The sequence below is a fragment of the Rhineura floridana genome, chromosome 8 (assembly GCF_030035675.1).
Source record: "Rhineura floridana isolate rRhiFlo1 chromosome 8, rRhiFlo1.hap2, whole genome shotgun sequence".
Taxonomy (NCBI): Eukaryota; Metazoa; Chordata; class Lepidosauria; order Squamata; family Rhineuridae; genus Rhineura; species Rhineura floridana.
Genome location: NC_084487.1, coordinates 126257855 through 126279396, shown reverse-complemented (window position 1 = coordinate 126279396; position 21542 = coordinate 126257855). Strand labels below are relative to the sequence as shown.

General features: G+C 42.9%; 1 protein-coding gene across 9 annotated transcripts in view; it reads right to left on the bottom strand.

The window, feature by feature from the left end:
- The window catches only part of ARHGAP8 (Rho GTPase activating protein 8), a 164347-nt gene that overhangs the window by 67069 nt on the left and 75736 nt on the right, over positions 1-21542 (bottom strand). For 5 of the 9 annotated variants that reach the window (XM_061582386.1, XM_061582388.1, XM_061582385.1 and 2 more), the window contains 2 exons: positions 20639-20742; positions 1822-7883 (listed from right to left, as the gene is read on the bottom strand). In XM_061582386.1, the coding sequence (XP_061438370.1) occupies positions 7686-7883; positions 20639-20742 (302 nt within the window). In that variant the 3' untranslated portion in view covers positions 1822-7685. Of the gene's footprint in view, positions 1-1821; positions 7884-20638; positions 20743-21542 lie in introns of those variants that run through there. The other 4 variants (XR_009757607.1, XR_009757606.1, XM_061582390.1 and 1 more) reach the window with 1 other exon arrangement.

Genomic DNA, 21542 nt, shown 5'->3' with positions numbered 1-21542 from the left:
CATCCCTATTACAGACACACATTTTGTAAAGACTGCCTTTGTTTTTCTTTAGAGAGTGAGAACAGTAAAAGTGTGCCCTTTTTTTATTCTTGCTAGAGGCATCTGAGGATCAGACAAATCGTACAAACAATCTAAAAGCTCTAGCAGTTCAACTAAACTGCAATATTTACCCCATTTTATTCATTGCCTATCACCAACATTACAGGCAAAGCTTTGATTCTGCATTTTATGATTCCATATTTTGTCTTAAGCCCAGCTGCAGCATATGTGTTTCCAGCAGATTATCTCTTGTAATCACTTTCTTTTCTGCAATGGAAATGATCTGAAAATTGCTCTTTGATAACTGGGGATAGGTTCACTGAGGCCACACTGCACAAAAGCTAGAATTGTGCAATTATCATTTGTAAAGAGAAACTGTTATCAAAGTAACTGCAGGGGACATCTCCAGGACTTCTCTCAGAGTTGGGGAAATTTGAAACATATTTCTCACACAGGACTTTCGTTGTAAACTCTTGTGAATAATTCATGAGATTTGATTTAACTTCACAGTTAATTCTGGCATTTGCAGCCAGAAGATAGTACTGTTAGGGTATATCAGTTTGGAGGCAGGGGAGAGGAGGAGGGAGCAGCACAGAACTCAAATCTTTATACAGAGTTGTGGCAGAATTCCAAGCACTTTGATAAAAAGATGGCTTTTGTTGGTAAGAACCTTCCTTAATTAAGTACAATAACCAGCTGCTCACATAATGGAGGCAGCAGAAGTGAATGATGCACCCTCAAACCTGGGTTTACCACTGACTGTACACTCAACATGGTACTCTCTGACTAGTGACTCTGCAGGATAAACGCATGTCAAATCCACATATTTTTAAAAGCGACTAATGACACTTGAAAAGACAATATGACAATATTGTCAATATGACAGTAAAAGACTAATGACACTTGAAAAGACAACTAGAAAAGACAATAATGCTGGGAAAAACAGAAGGGAGTAGAAAAAGAGGAAGGCCAAACAAGAGATGGATTGATTGATTCCATAAAGGAAGCCACAGACCTGAACTTACAAGATCTGAACAGGGTGGTTCACGACAGATGCTCTTAGAGGTCACTGATTCATAGGGTCACCATAAGTTGTAGTCGACTTGAAGGCACATAACAGCAACAACGACTCTTGGAAAAGTGTGACATAGATGCAATGTCCAAAGCACGTATACTATCACAAGGAAGAGTCTTGTGATACCTCCAAGAGGAACTGATTTATTATGCCACAAGAGTTGACACTTATATTAACACAGTAGTTCCAGAAAACAGACCTTTAAGTTAGCCCAGTATTAATGTAGATTAGGGTCTGAAAAAGAGTGGTGCATGCTCTTGCAAAGAGACTTGCCCTGGCTTCATCTCCCTTCCTCTCTCCATGCCCCGTCCCATATGCTCTAGAAGGTTGGGGGCCCCAGCAATGCAGATTTGGAAGAAGACATGGCAGGTGAGAGGAGAGGAAGCAGAAGTTCGATTCTTCTGTTCATGCAACTTTGTATATCATCCATTAATACGACTTTCTGCCACCTTGCTGTAATGGTGCTGTTTTGATGAAGCTGAATATAATTTATTCACATTTTGATGCTGATGTATTCTTTTGCTGATTTGTATGGATTACATAGCCAAAGCTTTGTTAGCTAGCTAACTGTGAATATTATTCATTGTAATGTGAATATTGTTCATTATAATCATTCTTAATTTATGAAAAGAATTGCTTTTTTATATTTTTAGAGAAAACTTAATAATAAAGCTTGTTAGCAAGCTAATTTGGATACAAATACTACAGTTATGAAATATGTTTTAGTATATACATTATCATTTTTGCTGCATCGATATGTTCATTTGTTTTACTCTTTCCATAAGCCGCTTTGAGCATATTTATAGAAAAGTGGCAAATAAAGACATTAATAAAATTGATAATAAATGTGTATCTCATTCCTGCATTGCTTTGCTAATGTCAGCAGCTCCAGGCCACATGGGAGGAGTCGATGCTGCAGTTCTTCCTATGCCAGCATTACTCAGTTCCTAAGAGGGGGGCGACACTTGCATGGGCATAAGCCCACAATCTGAGCTTTTCACCTTACTCATCTAACATGATGGCTTTCGATACCGTCGACCACGGTATCCTTTTAGACCGCCTGGAGGAATTAGGAACAGGGGGCACTGTTTTACGGTGGCTCCGTTCCTATCTTTCAGACAGGCACCAATGGGTGGCATTGGGAGATGTGGTTTCAGACCCTTGGCCTCTCAATTGTGGAGTGCCACAGGGTTCTATCCTCTCCCCCATGCTATTCAACATCTATGTAAAGCCGCTGGGGGCCATCATCCGGAGATTTGGGCTGCAGTGTCACCAATATACGGATGATACTCAGCTCTATCTCTCGTTTAAGTCCTCACCAGAGTTGGCTGTGGATACCATGTCCAAGTGCCTGGAATCCGTAAGTGGATGGATGGGAAGGAATAGGCTGAAACTAAATCCCGACAAGACCGAGGTGTTGCTCGTGGGAGATAAGAGAAGGTTGGGAGATATAGACCTGGTATTTAATGGGGTAAGATTACCCCTGAAGGACCAGGTCCGCAGCCTGGGGGTCGTTCTTGACTCCCAGCTGTCCATGGAGGCTCAAGTTTCAGCAGTGAGCCGGGCAGCCTGGTATCAACTCCATCTGATACGGAAGCTGCAACCCTACCTTCCTGCCCATCTTCTCCCACGGGTGATACATGCCCTAGTCTCCTCTCGTTTAGACTACTGTAATGCGCTCTACGTGGGGTTGCCCTTGAAAACAGTCCAGAAATTACAGCTGATACAGAACGCGGCGGCACGTTTGATTAAGAACAGCCGTCACCGTGATCATATCACTCCGGTGTTAGTGGATCTACACTGGTTACCAGTTGTTTACCGGGCCCAATTCAAGGTGCTGGTGTTGACCTTTAAAGCCCTATATGATTTCGGCCCAGTTTATCTGAAGGAGCACCTCCAGCATCACCAGTCATGCCGCCTGACAAGATCAGCCACACAAGACCTTCTCTCGGTCCCACCAGTTAAAACAGCTAGACTGGTGAGGACCAGAGAGAGGGCATTTTCGATTGTGGCCCCCACCCTCTGGAATTCCCTTCCTTTCGATCTTCGCCATGCCCCATCCTTGACAGATTTCCGCCGAGCCTTGAAGACCTGGCTGTTCAGGCAGGCCTACGGGAGCTCTGGGGTGGGTTAGCTTTTAATGTTGTTGATTAAATATAAGAGTGGTGGTTGGTTTAATTATTGAGTGTGTTGTATTGGTTTTATATTGTATTTTATCCTGTTGGTGTACGTCGCCTAGAGTGGCCGTTAATTTGGCCAGATAGGCGACTCAAAAATAAAATTTTATTATTATTATTATTATTATTATAAGAAACCACATTGCAAATTGCAGTTTCTTCCCTACAAACATAACGTGAACAACAGGCCTCAGAGTACATCGAAACATGTAATGTGTGAAGTGGCCCTGAAGTTACAGCTGATGCAATAAAAGGATGCAATCCATCTTACTGACAAGTAATTCTATTTATTACAGTTCCCACCTCCCAAGCAGGATCAAATTGGAACAATTCCTAGAGAACATGTGATACCTTTTTGTAAAAGAATTAGAAATGGTAGGAAGAGGTTATTATATACATGATGTTATTCTGGTTTCAATATACAATAGAAAGACAACATCACTGAATCTGCAAAGACAAATGCAAAACCTCACTAGATCAGTATGTGGCAAATGTATAAGCCACTTTTAAGTGTCTAGTGGCAGCTAATATAGCATGAACAGTGTATGTAGCATACACTTCTTGCTAGGCACCAGTCAGTAGGCTGTAAACTAGTCAGCAATCAGTTTCTGAGCCACGTGATGAGCAATCAACCAAATACACTGGATTTAGACCAAATCCATCTTTCTAAAAAAGGTTTCGCATAGGAACACATAGGAATCTACCTTGTACTGAGTAAGACCATTGGTCCAACTAGTTCAATATTATCTGTACTGACTAGCAGTGGTCCTTTGGGATTTCTGAGGAGGGTATATTCCAGCCCTACCGGGACATGCCAAGGATTGAACATGGAACTCTGCACGCAAGAAATATGCTCTAGCACTAACTATGGGTCTTCCCCATTTCTCCTTCATGTGTTCATGAACCTGGGGAAGATTTCACCTGCTGGTCATGTCCCCAGCATGCCTGTCTACCATACCTTCCTGCTTGTTGCACATTCACTGCCAGTGGTAAAGAGTTGTGCATACAACCATAGGGCCACTTCACAACATGGACACCAAATGACGCAACTCCACTCCTCCACAAGTTGTTAAGGGTGTCTGGAATAAAGACCAGTACAAAATATTGTTCACTTTTCCTCTAGGGCACAGATGGGGAACCTGCAGCCCTCTAGATGTTGGACATCAACTCCCATCATGCTCATTCCTACTCTAGAGTAGAAGTCATCACTTCTTCTGGGAACCAGTTCCTTTTTTTTTACCAATTATTTGTATGGTGGCAGTGATGCTGTTGTGACCCACCTTAGATCAGGCTGTGTGTTCCATTAGTGGATTCCAACCCACTAGTTAAGATCAATGCTCTAGAGTGAATGAGATAGTACCATTAACAGACTATAGCTTTACTTCCAGTGTACTGTAATTACTGCACAATGAGTACATGCCTGTTATTCTCTCCGAGTGAGACAGACAAGGACTACTGAAATATACAACCAGGCTCATAATAAACAAAAACTGGCTTGATTGCCTGTAGCAAGTAAGAACTGCCTCCAGGTGATGAGATAGGAAAGCTTTACAAACATTTCTTTGAGGCCACAAATATATCTATGTGTAAGGATAGAAGGAAGTAAGAATGTACGTGGGCTAGGAACTTCTGTGAACTTATTTGCAAAACAGAGTAAGGTGTTTTTTTTAAATGATCTTTATCTTGTTGCTATTTAATGTTTATGTAATGGTAACTGGAGTTTAAATGATCTTTTTTGTATTCTGCTGTTCTGCAAAATGCACCTAATGTGGTAACAACCACTAGTGTGGTGTAATGGATAGGGTGTTGAATTTGGACTGGGAAGAACTGGACTAAAGTCCCTGCACTACTATAGAACCCAAAGGGTGACCTCGGACCAGTCACTATTTATATCTAAGCTATCTCACAGCAGAAGTAAGGATAAGATGGGACCATGGATGCAACCCTAAGCTTCCTGGAGGAAAGATAATTGTCAGTTCTTATCTCCATTTCTGGTCCCAGGAGTCCTCAGAACCCCAGGGGGCCCCTTGTGCTCAGAGCACCTCCTAGTGGGGAACTTACTGAAAGAGTTCTGTTGTCACCTTTTATCATCAGACTCCACTGTGTTAATTTTGTTCTCTATATGCTGTGTCCTGTCCTGTCTCTTCACTCTTCTCCCTCTTTCTCACCCACCACTAGGGATGACAACCATAGACACTTCTGTCCTATCACTCTTCTTCTTCCTCCTCTTCTTCATACGCTTTGCTGAGGCAGCCCAAATTCCTCTTGTAGCCCATCTTTTACCTCCCCCTCCCCCTTTCCTTATTAATCTCTGCTGGCTCTCAAAAATCCTGGTTTCTTTTCAGTGTTTCTCTGCTGTAGCTCCAGACCCACTCCTCCTTCTCCATTCTGGGACTCTCCCCACCCCCTTCTCAGATGCTGACCTTTTATCTCTTGAAGAAAGCTTTCAGAGTCCTTATCTACCAATACTTCCAGCTCTCACTCAGCTGTGTGTTGGCTCAGCTGTTAAATTAAATGGGGAGTACCAGTATCTATTGAAGTCTTTTCACAATAACAAATAATCACCATCATTAAAAGAACAAAACAACTAATGACAGAAGCACAACTTCCTCTAGTATATCCAAACTGCTTTGAAATAGAAGTTTTACTAGCTTCCTAAAAACGTAAACTAGGCAAGGACCAAAGCTATGGCACCATCATTGAAACATTAATCAATTTAACCTCTGACAGCAGCGGTATCCACAGGAAGTGCTAATATAAGGAACTAAATCATGTGTCCCTAAATCTGGCCCAAACAATGACAGCTGTTCAAAAGGAGAAGTCAGGAGAAAATACTACATATGTACAGGTAGCATTTCCCAGCCTTTTGTATGTGATCCCTAAAACTAACGTTTGAACTCACTTTAAAAAGGTAAAGGTGTCCCCGCACTTATAGTGCGAGTCGTTTCCGACTCTTAGGGTGACATCTTGCGACGTTTACTAGGCAGACCGTATATATGGGGTGGGATTGCCAGTTCCTTCCCCGGCCTTTCTTTACCCCCCAGCATATGCCGGGTACTCATTTTACCGACCACGGATGGATGGAAGGCCCGGCCGTGAGCAGAGCTTCGGCTGCATTACCACCACTTACCACTCTGCGCCACGGAGGGTCTTTGAGCTCACTTTAAAGAGCAGTAAAAGGCATAAGAAGAGCCCTGCTATGTCAAACTAAAGGCATATCAAATCCAGCTCCACTTCCAACAGGTGGGAATGGGAAGCCCAAAAGCAGGAGGTTTGAGGGGCAATATCTGGAAGACAATCCAGGGGAGGGAGGAAGAAGCACATGCAATAGAATGCATGTGCACATATCCTTTGGATCCTGACCTTAGTGTAAGTATATTTGAAGTATGTCCTGAAAATGATTTTTTAAAAATGGTATATGCAAGTTCAATGGACAACTCAGATGTTATATAAAAATACCTAAGTTGTCATGGCACTTGCCTCTATAGTATCTGGAAAACTACAAGGCTTAAATGAATATACACTAAATGTTGAATATCTAAAATCCATGTACACAGTTAATACAGCACTGTATTCACACATGTACAAATGTATAAAGTGTTAACAGCTAGGCTGGTGCGGACCAGAGAGAGGGCCTTCTCGGTCGTGGCCCCCACCCTCTGGAACTTGCTTCCTTTTGACCTTCGACATGCGTCCTCCCTGATGGCTTTTCGCCGAGCCTTAAAGACCTTGTTATTCAGGCAGGCCTACGGGATTTCTGGGGTGGGTTAGGCTATTATGTTGTATTACTAACGGGTGGTTTAGATGTATTGTTGTTTAATATGGTGACCGTTGTATGAATATGTTTTAAATTGTATTTTATATTGTGTAAGTCGCCCAGAGTGTCTGTTAAGTCAGACAGATGGGCGACTAACAAATAAAATTTTATTATTATTATTATTATTCCTGCTAAAACTTAACAAAAAGTAATTTAAAGTGGTTCGTAACTGAAATGTTTTATAAAGCAGGCATTATTACAGGAATGACAGCTGAATCAATTATTACACCCTGCCTCCTCAAATTACTTTTTATTTTGGATTGATAGATTTGTAGATGCTACACAGATGTATGCTTTGAAAAACAGAAGAGACATTTGATGAGGAAGGTGCCACAGCTCAATGAAAGAATGCATTGCCTTGCATGCTGGAGGTCCCAGATCCAATCTCTAGCATTAACAAAGGGAATTCAGTGAGCAGAGCTGGGAAAAACCCTATAAACCTCCTTGGCATAAGGCTGCTTCATGTAAAGTGAGCCATTTTTGTATGCATTGAAAATGTGATTCAGTGAAGTCTTGCATGGAATGATGGAAGATGGTCCTTCCTAGTGGTATATTTCAGTTTCCTTTCTTTTTATTTTCAAGGTAATTGTTCGCCAGGTACACTTCGAGAACTGAAGATTGTGGGATAGAAATCTATCAGTAACCCAACAAAAAGATTTATAGGCACTAGAGTGCTGAAAGAAGGAGTGCCTTGGGATGACCAGATTAAATTCAGGCCAAAGACACAAGCAAGGTTGGAACCAGTCATTTTGTTGAAAATGCTTTCCTGCGACACCTGGAAAGGGAAATACATGCAGATCACTAAACACAAAGTGTACAGAAGGCCAAAACTGGTGGCACAGCTGCAGAATTTAGAACAATATTATTTCATTTTACCCCCTGCTTTCTTGCCAAAAAGTCCCCCACACACCCCTGAAGTGGCTTACAAGAAAATAAGATAAAATACTTACACACACAAAATAACAATATGGGATAATAATAATAATAATAAAAAGAACATTTGATGCAATAAAACAGCAGCACAAAACATGAGACCAGTCAGACCCAGTAAAACAGCCTGATCATAAACGCATCCCTGAAAAGGAACAGGGGCTCAGTGAGGCTCCTGAACACAAGGAAGAAGGAAGGAACCAAATGTGGCACCATTTTGCATGCCGAGTTATACCTAATGCATTGTATATTCTTTAAACAGTAAAGCAAATTCCAGCCTGACAAGAAAATAAAAATTATATATCTTTCAATTTCCCCACAAATTTCTTTTTTTCAGGGGGAGGGGAAAACACCCACAGTTTCAGTTCTGAGAAAATTTCCATTTCAATTTGTGCAACGGAGACAAATGGAAATGTAGCATTTCTGGAAATCATCAACTGCATTGATTAGCACACAAAAGTGTCCGCTTTGCTGTATTTATGAAAAAAATTCAAAGCGTAATTTAGCTTAATTCAAATAATTGCAAATCTACCCAGACTTAGGGATGGAGCAGTAGGCTACTTCACACAAAAGCATCTATGAACTCTGTATTGACTCTCCCCCCACCGACCCCCCCCACCGGTACATCCCCCCAGTCCAGAGATGGTGAATGGGCGTGTGATTGTTGATTTTCCCTGGAGGTGGGGTCCCAAGCTGGCTGGCTGATTGGGATGGGTACTTAGTGGCAACAGCTCCTTTGAAAACAGGGAGGGCCCCCCCTCTCTCTTCACCTCTGTCCCTCTGGCATTTTAAATTGAAGCCCCTGGGGTTGGGGTTCATACTCCAGCTCCCTTGGCTTTAATTTAAAATGCTGTATGGGGCAGAGGAAAGAGGACAAGAAACTGCCAGCTACCCTCATGTGTGGCAGCATCTGAAAGTTTTTTTTAAAAACCCTTTTGCTGCTGCTAAGGTAAACAGCCCCTCTAATCTACAAAAAGAAGACAAGTGTTGGAATAGTACTATTATTATTATTTTCCACCTGATGGTGTGGGAGTTGCCTAGTTCTGGGCCTTAGATAGTTATCTGTTGCCCTAATCTCCCAGCTGCACATTATATATTATATAATATAATAATAAATTTTATTTCTAAGCCGCCTATCTGGCCGCACAAGTGGTGCTTGATGGTGCTAGGGTGTCTCTGGTGGGCAGGTAGCAGGGAGTTGTGAAGATGCTGCCCAAATCTCAGTAAGGGTGGGCAGGGGAACGTATAATAAGAGCGGAAGGGCTGAACACCCTCGGGGTGGAGGCCCAGTCCTGTTTCAGGCCTCCTATGCCTCTAGAAGTTACTGGTAGCTTATCCATTGAGCTCTCTGGTCTGATGGTTTTTGAGTGTCAGTACAGTTCATAGTAAAACCATGTTCATCCATGACTTGATTGTGGATGAAGGGGCTGACTTGGCATATATTAGTGAGACTTGGATGGGTGAGCTTGGTGGGCCTGACCTAACTCAGCTGTGCCCATCTGGATACTCAGTACTGCACTAGGGTAGACTAGGGGGTTGACAGGGGTGGTGGTGATCTGCTATTGTCCATAGAAGCACCGTCACCTTCACCAGGAAACCTCTTGATCTTGGGATAGGCTTAGAGGGTCTGTACCTAGGGTTGGGTCAGAGAGACAGACTGGGGATGCTACTGATCTACCAACCACCCTGTTGCCTAGCGGCATCCCTGACTAAGCTGGCTGAAGTTATCTCTGGTGTGGTGTTGGTGCAGGACAATAGTTCTGGGTGACTTTCACATCCACACAGAGGCTGCTGTTGGGCCAGCCTGGCTCCTTGGTATTCTGGGGAGCTTTGGGCTATGAAGCAAGCCAGACAAAGACAAGAGAACAAGTGGTGCAAGTTTCGCTCTGAAGCCAACTGAACACACAATCATGCCTACCATGTGGCAGTGCAGGCTGCAAAGAAGGCTCACTTTGCAGCTTGCACTACCTGCTCTAGCAGCTGGCCAGCACAGCTATTTCGAACAGTTCTCAGGTTACTGACTCCCACTGTGGAGGAGAGGCCTCTGCAACATTTGAGGGCCTGCTGTGACCAACTGGCTACAGACTTTGAGGATAAAGTCACTCAACTTCAGAGTGACCTTGACTCTGCTGTTCTTGCAGTTTCAGATGAAGTATCCAATGCTGGGGTTGATGATGTGCTGTGGGATCAGTTTCAGCTTATTCAGTCAGCTGATATGTGGTGCTGGTGGCCACATGTCTGGCCATGTGTCCGCTTGACCCCTGTCCCTCTTGTCTTATTAAATCTAGAAGAGAGGGCCTGACTCATTGGGTCTACAGTGTGGTTAATGCTTCACTGCATGAGGGGGTGGTCCCTGCAGCCTTCAAAGAGGCGATGGTGAGACCACTGCTAAAGAACCAGCCCTGGATCCCTTGGATTGAAATAACTATTGACCAGTTGTAAATGCACCCTTCTTGAAGCATGGTGGAGAGAGTAGTGGCGAGGCAACTGCCCTGCCACTACTCCACATTCTTGGATGACACGGATTATCTAGACCCGTTCCAATCTGGGTTCAGGCCGGGCCATGGGAATGAGTCAGCCTTGGTTGCCCTGATGGAGAGTGGAACAGGGGGAGTGCGATTTTGCTTCTGCTTCTCAATTTCTTGGTAGCTTTCGATACCATTGACCATGGTAGCCTCCTGGACCAGCTCCGTGGAATGGGAATTGGGGGCACTGTGTTAGGGTGGTTCCAGTCCTACCTATAGGACAGAGTCCGGAGAGTAGTGTTGTGCGATCGTTTTTCAGCCTCCTGGCTGTTGTACTATTGGGTGTCACAGGAAACCATTTTATCCCCAATAAATAGTATTGGGGATAAAATGGTTTCCTGTGACACACTAATGTGACACACTGGGAATGGTCATTAGGAGTTTCGGGGCAAGATGTCATCAGTATGCTGATGACACTCAGCTCTACTTTTCCATAACATCCACATCTGGAGAGGCTGTGTGGTCCGTGGAACTGTGTCTGGACTCAGTGGTGAGACGGATGAAGGAAAATAAGATGAGCTTGAATCCTGGCAAGATGTAGGCACTGTGGGTGAGTGGTTCTTATGTCCGAGAAACTGGTCAACTGCCTACCCTGGAAAGGGTTGCATTTCCCCTGAAGGGGCAGGTACACAGTCTGGGGGTGCTTCTGGATCCAGGTCTCTCACTGAGTAGTCTCTCACAGGTAGTCTCAGTGACTAGAAGTGTTTTTATCAGCTCACCTAGGAAGACAACTACGACCACACCTAGACCGGGAAAGCTTGGCCACAGTAGTTCAAGCACTGGTGCCTTCAAGACTGGATTACTGCAATGTATGTGGGGCTTCCCTTGCTTTTGACCCGGAAACTGCAATTAGTGCAGAATTCTGCAGCTGGATTGCTGACAGGAGTGAGACCTTGTCAGCCTATAACACCTATGCTCAGAGATCTGCACTGGTTGCCAATTTGTTACTGGGCCAAGTTCAAGGAGTTACTACTGATACATAAAGCCCTTAACAGCTTGGGGCCAGAGTACTTGCAAGATCACCTTAACCCATATGTGCCCACTTGAGCATTTTGATCTGTAGTACAGGCCCTGTTACAGGTGCCACATAATACTTGTTCCACACTTGTAAGAAATGTTCTTTTATTGTGGCAGCACATGCTCTTTGGAGCTCCCTGGCCTTTGCCAGCACCTACGCTGTATTCTTTCTGGCACCGACTTAAAACTTTTTTTTTAGGCAAGTCTTTTCAGACACATAGATGTTTATGTGTTTTAATTTTTTTGGTCTATTGCCGTTTTGAAAAATGGAAATGGACTGCCTTCAAGTCGATTCCGACTTATGGCAACCCTACGAATAGGGTTTTCATGGTAAGCGGTGTTCAGAGGAGGTTTACCATTGCCTCCCTCTGAGGCTGAGAGGCAGTGACTGGCCCAAGGGCACCCAGTGAGCTTCATGGCTGTGTGGGGATTCGAACCCTGGTCTCCCAGGTAGTAGTCCAACACCTTAACCACTACACCACACTGGCTCTCATTGCTGTTTTAATTGTTTTTTAAATGTTTTAAATCACTTGTTTTTAACTGCTATATTGATAATTTTAATTTTTTTGGTAAACTGCTTAGAGGCTTTTTTTACAATCAAACACTACATAATTTTTGTTAAATAAATAATAAAAATACACACAAAATCCCCTCTGCGCTCTGTTTCAGGAATGAGCCTCAAAACTGGGGGGGGGGATTTTAGGCCCAAAAGCGTAACTTAATTTGTCAGTTGGGAAAAGAGGAGGGAAGGGAATAAAATAATTGAACATAGCATTCATCCACATTCTAATAAGCTAAAGAAAATGTTATTAACCTCTCCTTAGTGTCAACATTATCCAGAAACACTATTAAAAAATCTGCACCATTTGTTTACTAGAGGCTAGAGTGGGATGAGTATACATAACTCAAGCAGTTATCTTACTGCCACCTTGAAACTGCTTCCAACTCTCTGAATAAAAAAGTCTAGTGGCTGCCTCCAGTCTAATTCAGTCCTGAATATGCAGTGGAACTTTAGAAAAGCACTGAACTTTTAAAATAGTATTATTACTATCATACACAGTACTTTTCATAGAAACTCTGGACATGAAATCCATGTCATTTAAACAGTAATATATTCTTTAAAAAATACCTTCATCTCAAGTTTCTTTCTCCAATCACAATCAATTTCTGAAATATCAATTAACTTCTGACTTATTCATTTACATCGGCATGTACTTCAGAGAACTGAAGGTTTGTACAAATTGAAACCGGCTTTCACATGATAGCTTATTTTCTTAATTTGGAGTGTGTGTTTCCAAATGTAAATTCATTTCCTTGACATGCTGCAGAAGGTGGAAAAATGTGAAGCAGCTGGAAGGATTTGGGAGTTATACATGTTTACAGGGATGATGATTGCAGTCTGGTAACAGAATATATTATCTTACAAAGTTATCAGAAGTCATTTTGAGAAAATAAAGGGCAAGTAGAATAACATTTTAAAACCTTTAATTAAAAAGTGTCCTCTGAGTTTAGAGAGTTATTTTTCCTCTGGAAAAAATGAAAAAAATTCCCCTCCTTTCCTGTCATTCTTTCCCCCTGGGCCTTCTCTCAGCAGACTCGCCCCATTACAACTCTCCCAAACAAAGGATGATACAATTGCTCAACCTGTATTAAAACTGATTTCGTACATCTTTTTCTTTTGAGATAGTGAAACCTTATATGAGGCATAGGCAGAGTGTTTAGGCATGGAAATTAATGGGCCTTGTGAGCAGTTAACATTGCTTGTTACCGGAGTCATCTGATTAAAAAAACAACAACAACCTTACCCAGGAGTTTTGGTCATTTTCTCTCTGTCACTTTGCTTATTTCATAGTTAGTCTCTCTTATTATTATTTTTATTGCGTTGCAATGAACTGCAAAATACAGATCAGCTGCAGCACTGGGGGCTCGAGAAGACCTGCCCTAGGATTGAGCATTTAGGAGCTTGCTTGCTGCTCGCTCCTCTGGGCTGCTGTCTATTGAGACAGCTGAAGTCCCTGGTAAGTACTGCAAGGACTGGGACCCCCTGCCTGACGCTGACTCCAGAGAGAGGTTGCAGTCAATCTTGCAGCCTCTTGCATCAGCTCCTGGCTGGGTCAGGGGGCATAAATCCCGGCTGCCCTTTGGTGGTGGGTCTGCTGCTGGTGGGGTCACCACCGAAGGGGCAACACCAAAGGGAGCACCCCTTGGGAAGTCCTGAGGGAGATGTCACTACCTCCTTCTATTAAAAAAAAAAACAATTAAGAGGAAATTGGTAGTGGGGAGGGCATATGGCGCATGAGTAGTTCCTGAGCAAGGTGAGAGCCTGTGCAGTGAACTGAACAATAGGAGAAAGTCGGCAGATGCCTTCAGAGTGAGAGTCTGTAACTGGCAGGAGGCTGGACCTCCCTGGGTGTAAGACGGGGAGGAGCAGATGCGCCCTGTGTGAAAGATATTGAGTGGGTTTGACTGTTCCCAGTTCTCTCAGAGGCCTACTGGGATAATTGGTTCAGGTAGGTTTTGTTGGCGGGCTCTTGTTGGATCCATATCAGGTGTTTAACAGGAGTCTTAGTAAGGAGGAACCTGGGTGATATACCCCAATTTCAGTGATCATGGGTAGAGGGAGGTGGTGAACTACCATAGAAGACGAGGGCAAGGCTATCTACACTTTGTTCCTTGCACACACTCCTCTCATGGACGGGTTCCTCGTTGCTCATCTGCTGTATCCACTGGCCTGTGTGTGCTATTGTTTAATGCCAGATCGGTAAATAATAAGACCACACTCATCCATGATTTGATCGTGGATGAAGGTGCCTGTTTGGTCTGCATTACCGAGACCTGGATGGGTGAGCTGGGATGAGGCTCACTTCTGGGGGTGCTCCTGGCTTCATCTTTGCCACTAGAGACCCATGTGACCTCAGTGGCTAAGGAGTGCTTTTACCAACTTCGGCTGGTAAAACAGCTGTGGCCATTTCTGGACCGGGATAGCCTGACCACTGTTGTGCATGCACTGGTAACCTCCAGGCTGGATTACTGTAATGCTACCCTTGAAGATGGTCCAGAAGCTGCAGCTGGTGCAAAATGCAGCGGCGAGACTGCTCATTGGGGCAGGGTATTGCCAACATGTCACCCCGCTACTGAAAGAATTGGACTGGCTGCCCATTTGCTACTGGGCCAAGTTCAAGGTTCTAGTTTTGGTATACAAAGCCCTATACAGCTTGGGACCAGGATACCTAAAAGACCGTCTTATCCCTTATATATTTATTTATTTTATTTTATTTAAGAAGTTTATATCCTGCTTCAGTTCCAAAGAATTCTAAGCGGCAAAAACAATAACATGATATAAGCACCTTATACAATATACAGTATATAAAATCAATTATCTCTCACATTATAAATTAAACGCTAACCGAAATAAAAAGGTCTTAACTTGGCGGCGAAAACTAGTCAAAGAAGGGGAAAAACGAATTTCCTGCGGAAGAGAATTCCAAAGGGTTGGAGCTACCACTGAAAAAGATTTGTTCCTAATGCCAATCCGATGAATTTGTGAGAAAGGAGGAATATTAAGGCCGGGGTCTAATGAAGATCTTAGAGGACGAGTAGGCTCATAAAACGAAATACAATTAGATAGATAGATAGGGCCTGAACCAGATAACGCTCTAAACGTTAACATCAAAATCTTAAACTGGACTCGATAAGGGATTGGGAGCCAGTGTAGCTGTTTTAGAAGCGGAGTGGCGTGGACTCGCCAACCCGCTCCTGTTAGCATCCTGGCGGCTGCTCTTTGGACTAATTTTAATTGACGGAGTGTTTCGAAAGGAAGTCCTGTGTAAAGCAAATTACAATAGTCCAGCTTAGATGTAACCAAGGCATGGGTAACCGTGGTTAGGTCAGAAAGCTCCAGAAAAAGGCGCAATTGGCGGACAAGTTTTAGACGGGCCAAGGCGCTTCTGGACGTTGCTAAGACATGGGCCTCCAAAGTCAAAGCCGAATCCAGGAGGACACCCAGACTATGGACCTGGGTCTTTAAAGGGAGTAAAGTTCCATCTAATAACGGTACATTCCCTATTTCCAATTTGGTTCGGTCCCCAATCACCAGTACCTCTGTTTTATCTGGGTTCAGTTTCAGTTTGTTCTGCGTCATCCAGATCTTAACTGCTGTTAGACATTTATTTAAAGGGAGAATGGCATCTCTCATATCCGGAGGGAAGGAAAAGTAAAGCTGGGTGTCATCAGCATATTGGTGAAATCGAATTCCAAAACTCCGGATAATCCCACCCAGCGGCTTCATGTAAATATTAAACAGTATCGGTGAAAGCACCGAGCCTTGTGGTACTCCGCATGACAACGGCCAGGGGTTAGAGCTAAAGTCCCCAAACAGTACTCTCTGTGATCTGCCCTCCAAGAAAGAGGCGAGCCACTGAAAAACAGCGCCTCGTAAACCCATTTCAGAGAGGCGTCCCAAGAGAATATCATGGTCAATCGTGTCAAACGCTGCGGAAAGATCAAGAAGGACTATATACCCAGTCAATCATTGCACTCTGCAGGTGGGGGCCTCCTGCAGACACCATCTAATCAGGAGGTCTGTTCTGCACAACATAGGAAACGTACCTTGTAGTGGCACCTACCCTGTGGAATTACCTCCCCTTAAATATTAGACAGGCACCGTCTCTGTTAACTTTTCGGTGCCTACTGAAGACCCTCCTCTTTCAACAAGCCTTTTAAGTGGAGACCTTATCCCAGTTTGTATCTGTGTTGGAATTGCTTTTGAATATGCTTTTAAACCTTTTTTTAAAAAGCTTTGTAAAAATGTTTTAAAAGATATTTTGTTTTAATATGTTTTAATTGTTGTTTTGTTTTAATATATTTTAAAGTCTGTTTTTATGATGCGCTAAAGTGTTTTTTGGTGCTCTGTTTGCCACCCTGAGTGCCTACTGGGAGAAAGGGTGTGATATAAATCTAATAAATAAACAAATAAAGAAAATACCTTATGCTGGTTATGTTTTTATGCTGCTTGCTAAATTTTAGTAAAATGTGTGTACACATGTGTATGTGAGAATATTGGCTGTACTGAGCTTTCGGTGTATGCCTGTCAGTAAGAGATATTTTTTACTAGCCAGAAATGGATGTATTTATCTCATCTGCAGCCATACTTGCACTGGCTTCAGAACTTTTGTGGGCGAGGGCAATGGGGCAAGGCACCCTTCAGTAGGTGGAATTCTTTCACTGAACTGAGATAGTATCTAACCTTTCCATCACACACAGTGGGGACATTCAACTTCCCCCCAACCTGAGTATACTGCAAGCAACTTGATGGAGTACAGCTTTTCATTTCAAAGAGGATGCCCCCAAAAGTCAGAAGCAGTGCAAGAGAGACTCCCACAGTCTCAAGCCTTTGCAGAGGAACCATGTGAATGTTGCGACAGGGTACCTCTGGCCTGCCTCAGACTTCCCCAAGAGTCCTGCTGAAGATGAGAATGCCGACACTGACAGTGTCATGGCCCCTTTACCAGTTCTTTTGCCCCAAATGCCTAATGGTGCCAGCCATCAGCTGAAGCACATAAAGCTGCCCTTGTTTACGCCAAATGGAACTCTTCAGCTTCTATCCCAAGATATTTCACACTGCCTTGACCTTTCCAAATGTAAAACACTTCCTTAGATATTGAAAATGAAAAGACAGCGATCAGCAAAAACTGCATATTTGAGCACCAAAATCAACTCAAGTCTGCACTTTACATAATAAGGGACACTCAAAAATAATTCTATGTTCTGTTACCTAATTACAGGAGACATCACAGAGTATTTCTGCACACCTCATTAACACCTTGAGTGTTAAGAAGTGTGTTGAAATGGCATGTCTATTACTGGAACAAAAAGTCACTTAGATCCATAATGCTGAGGAGGGATATTTGTAGGTAAAATAATGGCAAATGAGGTGAGGATTTTCATAATAGCTTGTGGAGATTATATTAAGCAATGACAGATGAAGGCATCTAACACATCCAGCAGTACTATGTAAAGCAGAAGTTCTATTATGAGGAAAAGTGAGGCAGAATGTAAGAACTGCCTTGCTGAATTACAGGAGAGGGTCATCTGACATCCTATCTCCAAAAGAGTCCAGACAGATAAACGTAATTTTCTTTAAAAAGTACAGCCTCTCTTGCTCACCAAAAGCAGTGGCTGTTACATAATTTGGGCTATCATTCAAGATCATGAAGGATCTGTGAGTGCCAGCAAGTCAGTTGCCTCAGAAGGTGGATATTAGTTGTCATTATGGGCAACAAAATGCGTGACAGATTTTTTTGATCTATGGGCCCAATCCACCAAGAAGTTTTCCTGAGAACCTAACATTTGAAATGAATGATGCCTCTATTCAAAGAGAATTGCACAGGAGAAATTCCAGGTGGATTGTGTTCCAGTTTATTAGCCACTCTTCACCGCTCAACCCAAAACAACACAACTCAGAGGCAAAGTCTGAGTATAGTTCTTCTGCCCTCAAGGAAAACACTTTTGATTCTGGGTGCTTTTTAATGAAACATAATATTATCAGCACCTTGGGGTTTGTGCATGTGTGCGATATTTGGACAATTGCTTTGCTTCATGGCAGTGACTCTATGTTGCGTTGTAGGGCTCTGTTTTGATGTTCAACATGTATGAGAAATTGCCATCAGCAGATCTGACATCTATTTGTCCTTTTTATGAAATTCAGGTGAAGCTGTGGAGATGTAATGGATGAATGATGGTTTATAAACTGAAACTCAATCCAGACAAGGTTGAGGCACTGCTGGTGGGTGGTTATGATGATTTGGGAGGTGGTGCCCTCCCTGTCATGGATGGGGTTGCATTACTTCTGAAGAATCAGGTTTTCAGTTTGAGGAAGCTACTATATCCAGCAACATCACTGGAGGCTTAAGTGACCTCTGTGACACACAATTATTTCCACCAGCCTATGCTGGTTTGCCAATTATAGCTCCTAATAGGCCTGCTCTAACCACAGTGAACCCTGATAATCTCCTCTTTGGGCTACTGCAATGCATTGTACTTAGGACTGTTTTTCAAGCCAATTTGGAAACACCTTTTGGTTCAAAATAGGACAGCAGCACTATTGACTATTGGAATGCATCTCACCAGTCTTAAAAAAGCTGCACAGGCTCCCAGTCCATTTCAAAGCACAATTCAAGCACTGAAAGCCCTAAACAGGCTCAGAACCTGAGTATGTCAAGAAATTGCCTCCTATCACATGAACCTGCCTGGATTTAGTGATCATCTTCAGAAGCCCCTCTCTGTCTCCTCCTATAATCAGTGGTGAGGTAGGTGGCGGTATAAAGTCTTTCTTTGTTACGGTGCCCCAACTCTGGAGCTCTCTCCTTAGACAAGTTTACCTGGCATGGACCCTGTTTTTCCTTTTGCTGACAGGTGAAAATCATTTTTGCCCAGGCCTTTTAGATTTTTGGTTTGTGGCTGGGATGTTTAGGCTACTCAGCTTTTCATGTTTTGTGGCTATTTTATTGCATGCTGCTCTGGAAGTCTTTGGGCTGAAGAGGAGAACAATAAATGTTATAAATAAGTGACAATTGTACACAAAAATATTTTGTTCAACCACAAGCCAAGATTGGCTTCAGCTTAGTTGTGCATATTCCATGAGCACATGCAGCTGAATAAATGTGTATACAAATGGTGTACTTGCTCTAGGCAATGGTGGCAAACTGCAGTTTTGCAACAAGATTGTCCCTTGCAACGATCAGCATGTGGATGTCATTCTTTTTTGTACATAGAAAGAATTCCCATATTGGAAAAGTGGAATATTGCAGTAGATTTTTAAAAAATGTTTTTAACGCTGTTTTGTCTTAATGTATTTTAAGATTTGTTTTTATGATGTTTTAAAGCGTTTTCAGTGGCTTGTTTGCCGCCCTGGGCTCCTGCTGGGAGGAAGGGCAGGATACAAATTAAATAAATAAACAAATATATATAGACTGGCGTACTTCAGTGAACACACGTGCTTCAAATTGCAATCTGCTCACTTGGTTAGTGTAAAGAAAGGGAGCTCATTTTATATACTTATTGTTTTTAAATACCACTTTTCAGGCGGACCTCGCGAATCAGTTTATAGAAGATTACTACAACAATAAACATAGGGAGCTGGGAAGTGGGTGAGTGGAGAAGTTACAATAAAATAGAACAAGATATAATTGCTGTTTCTTGGCTCCCCTCAGGGCAAGATGGTTGTGCAGAAGCCCCTGTGGTGATAGCCGGCGGAGAGAGAAGTCCACCACTGGGAGTCCAACGGTGGCACTCACCAGGCTCTTGTTATTTTGTTATTTAGAGAATGGTTTTAATGCTGGATTACATGTTACAATGGTCACAAGGAAACTGCCAAAAATGATAGCCACAAGGTAAGTTCTCCACCCACAGCTACAGAATAATTTACGATACAGCTGGCCACCACCACATGGGAAGACTCAACACCCCCTCTGCCATGCACAGCTTGGGAGTGGAGATCTTGCCATAGAGACACTTTTCTTTGTGGTATCCTTGTAGAGATTGAAACATGCAGTCTAGATCTCAGTTCCCTAACTTTTTGAACATTTCCCCCGTACAGACAACACAGCAGAGAGTAGGATAAAGCAGGTAAAGGTGCACATGACCACAATTTACATTGTGTACCTTTAGTCTGAGCTATCCTTTGATCCAGCATGACAAAGAGTTTATAGTTTTGTTTTAAAAATTACTGCACAAAAAATATTTATATCCACTCTTTTAAGGATGGAGCCTACAAATCAAGGGAAAGCTTTAAAAAGTAAATAAGAGGGGCTTGTAAATGCTCCTTTTAAGCACTTTAGTGGATTATTTGATTTATAAAAGGGGGCTATACCAAAGTTATCACTGGGGTCATTAGTCTGCTCTGACTTTTATTATTGTTGGAGACAGCAGCAGTTTGTAACTGCTGTTTTGACAATTAACGTTCCACAGCCTCATTGCAATGTTTAGAGTGAAAGCCAGTTGTTGCGAGACAGCTTCAGAATTAAACAGCCACAATCATGAGGGTTTAATTCCTACTCACCACATGGAGGAAGCAGATCAGAAACTTCAGAACAGCATAATTTTGCTCAGGAAGTCCATGCACAATTTCCTTGCAGCTGCTCACCCGTAAGCTGCTTTCTACACCTATAAGAACAGACAATTTATGACAGCTGGTACCGATAGTCCAAGAGGTCCACTGCCAGAGAACAACAGTGTGCCTTCATTTGGGTCCCCACAGTGCCACCTTGTCTGTTTGACCTTTTCTCTGGACTATTAGTTGGTTCAGGGTAATGCAGGAGGATGAAATGCATTTGCAGTTCCTAGTTTACACCCTCTGCTGAAATTGTCTTGAAAACCCTTTGGAAAAACCAAATTTCTGTTTCCAAATCCAATCAAGTCAACACTTTACCACCTACTGATTGGCTAGTGAGAGCCTGAGTTCTTGTGTGATCTTCCCATTTGTACTGAAACATGCAGACACCCTAAAGTCAAGCATCTCCTTTTTTCATGAAAGACAGACACTCATTTTTCCCTTTGGCTCACCTTAAAATCTTCCTTTCAATTGCCATCCTAGTTTGTAACTGATTTTGCAGCCCTTAACTCAAGTTATCTGGTTCACTTGTAATGCTAAGTCAAACCATGTTTTAGCATGAATGAGCATGCGTGGGCTTTTAGAGCGGAGGTAACAGCTCTGTTGTTCTGCTGCTTTGCAGTACTAAGCGATGGTTTGGTTTAGTTTGTTCTCTGAACCCAGTCTCTCTTCAGACAAACCATGAGCTGTAACCAAGCTTTGTCCTATGCTTTACAGCTCATGGTTTGTGTAGAAGAGACAAACCATTAAGGCAACACACTAAGTCAAACCATGGTTTACCTAAGTGCAGCCCAGCAGCAGAACAACAGAAGGAGGAGCAAAGTGGCCAAGATCTCCTCTCCAGGAGCCCACG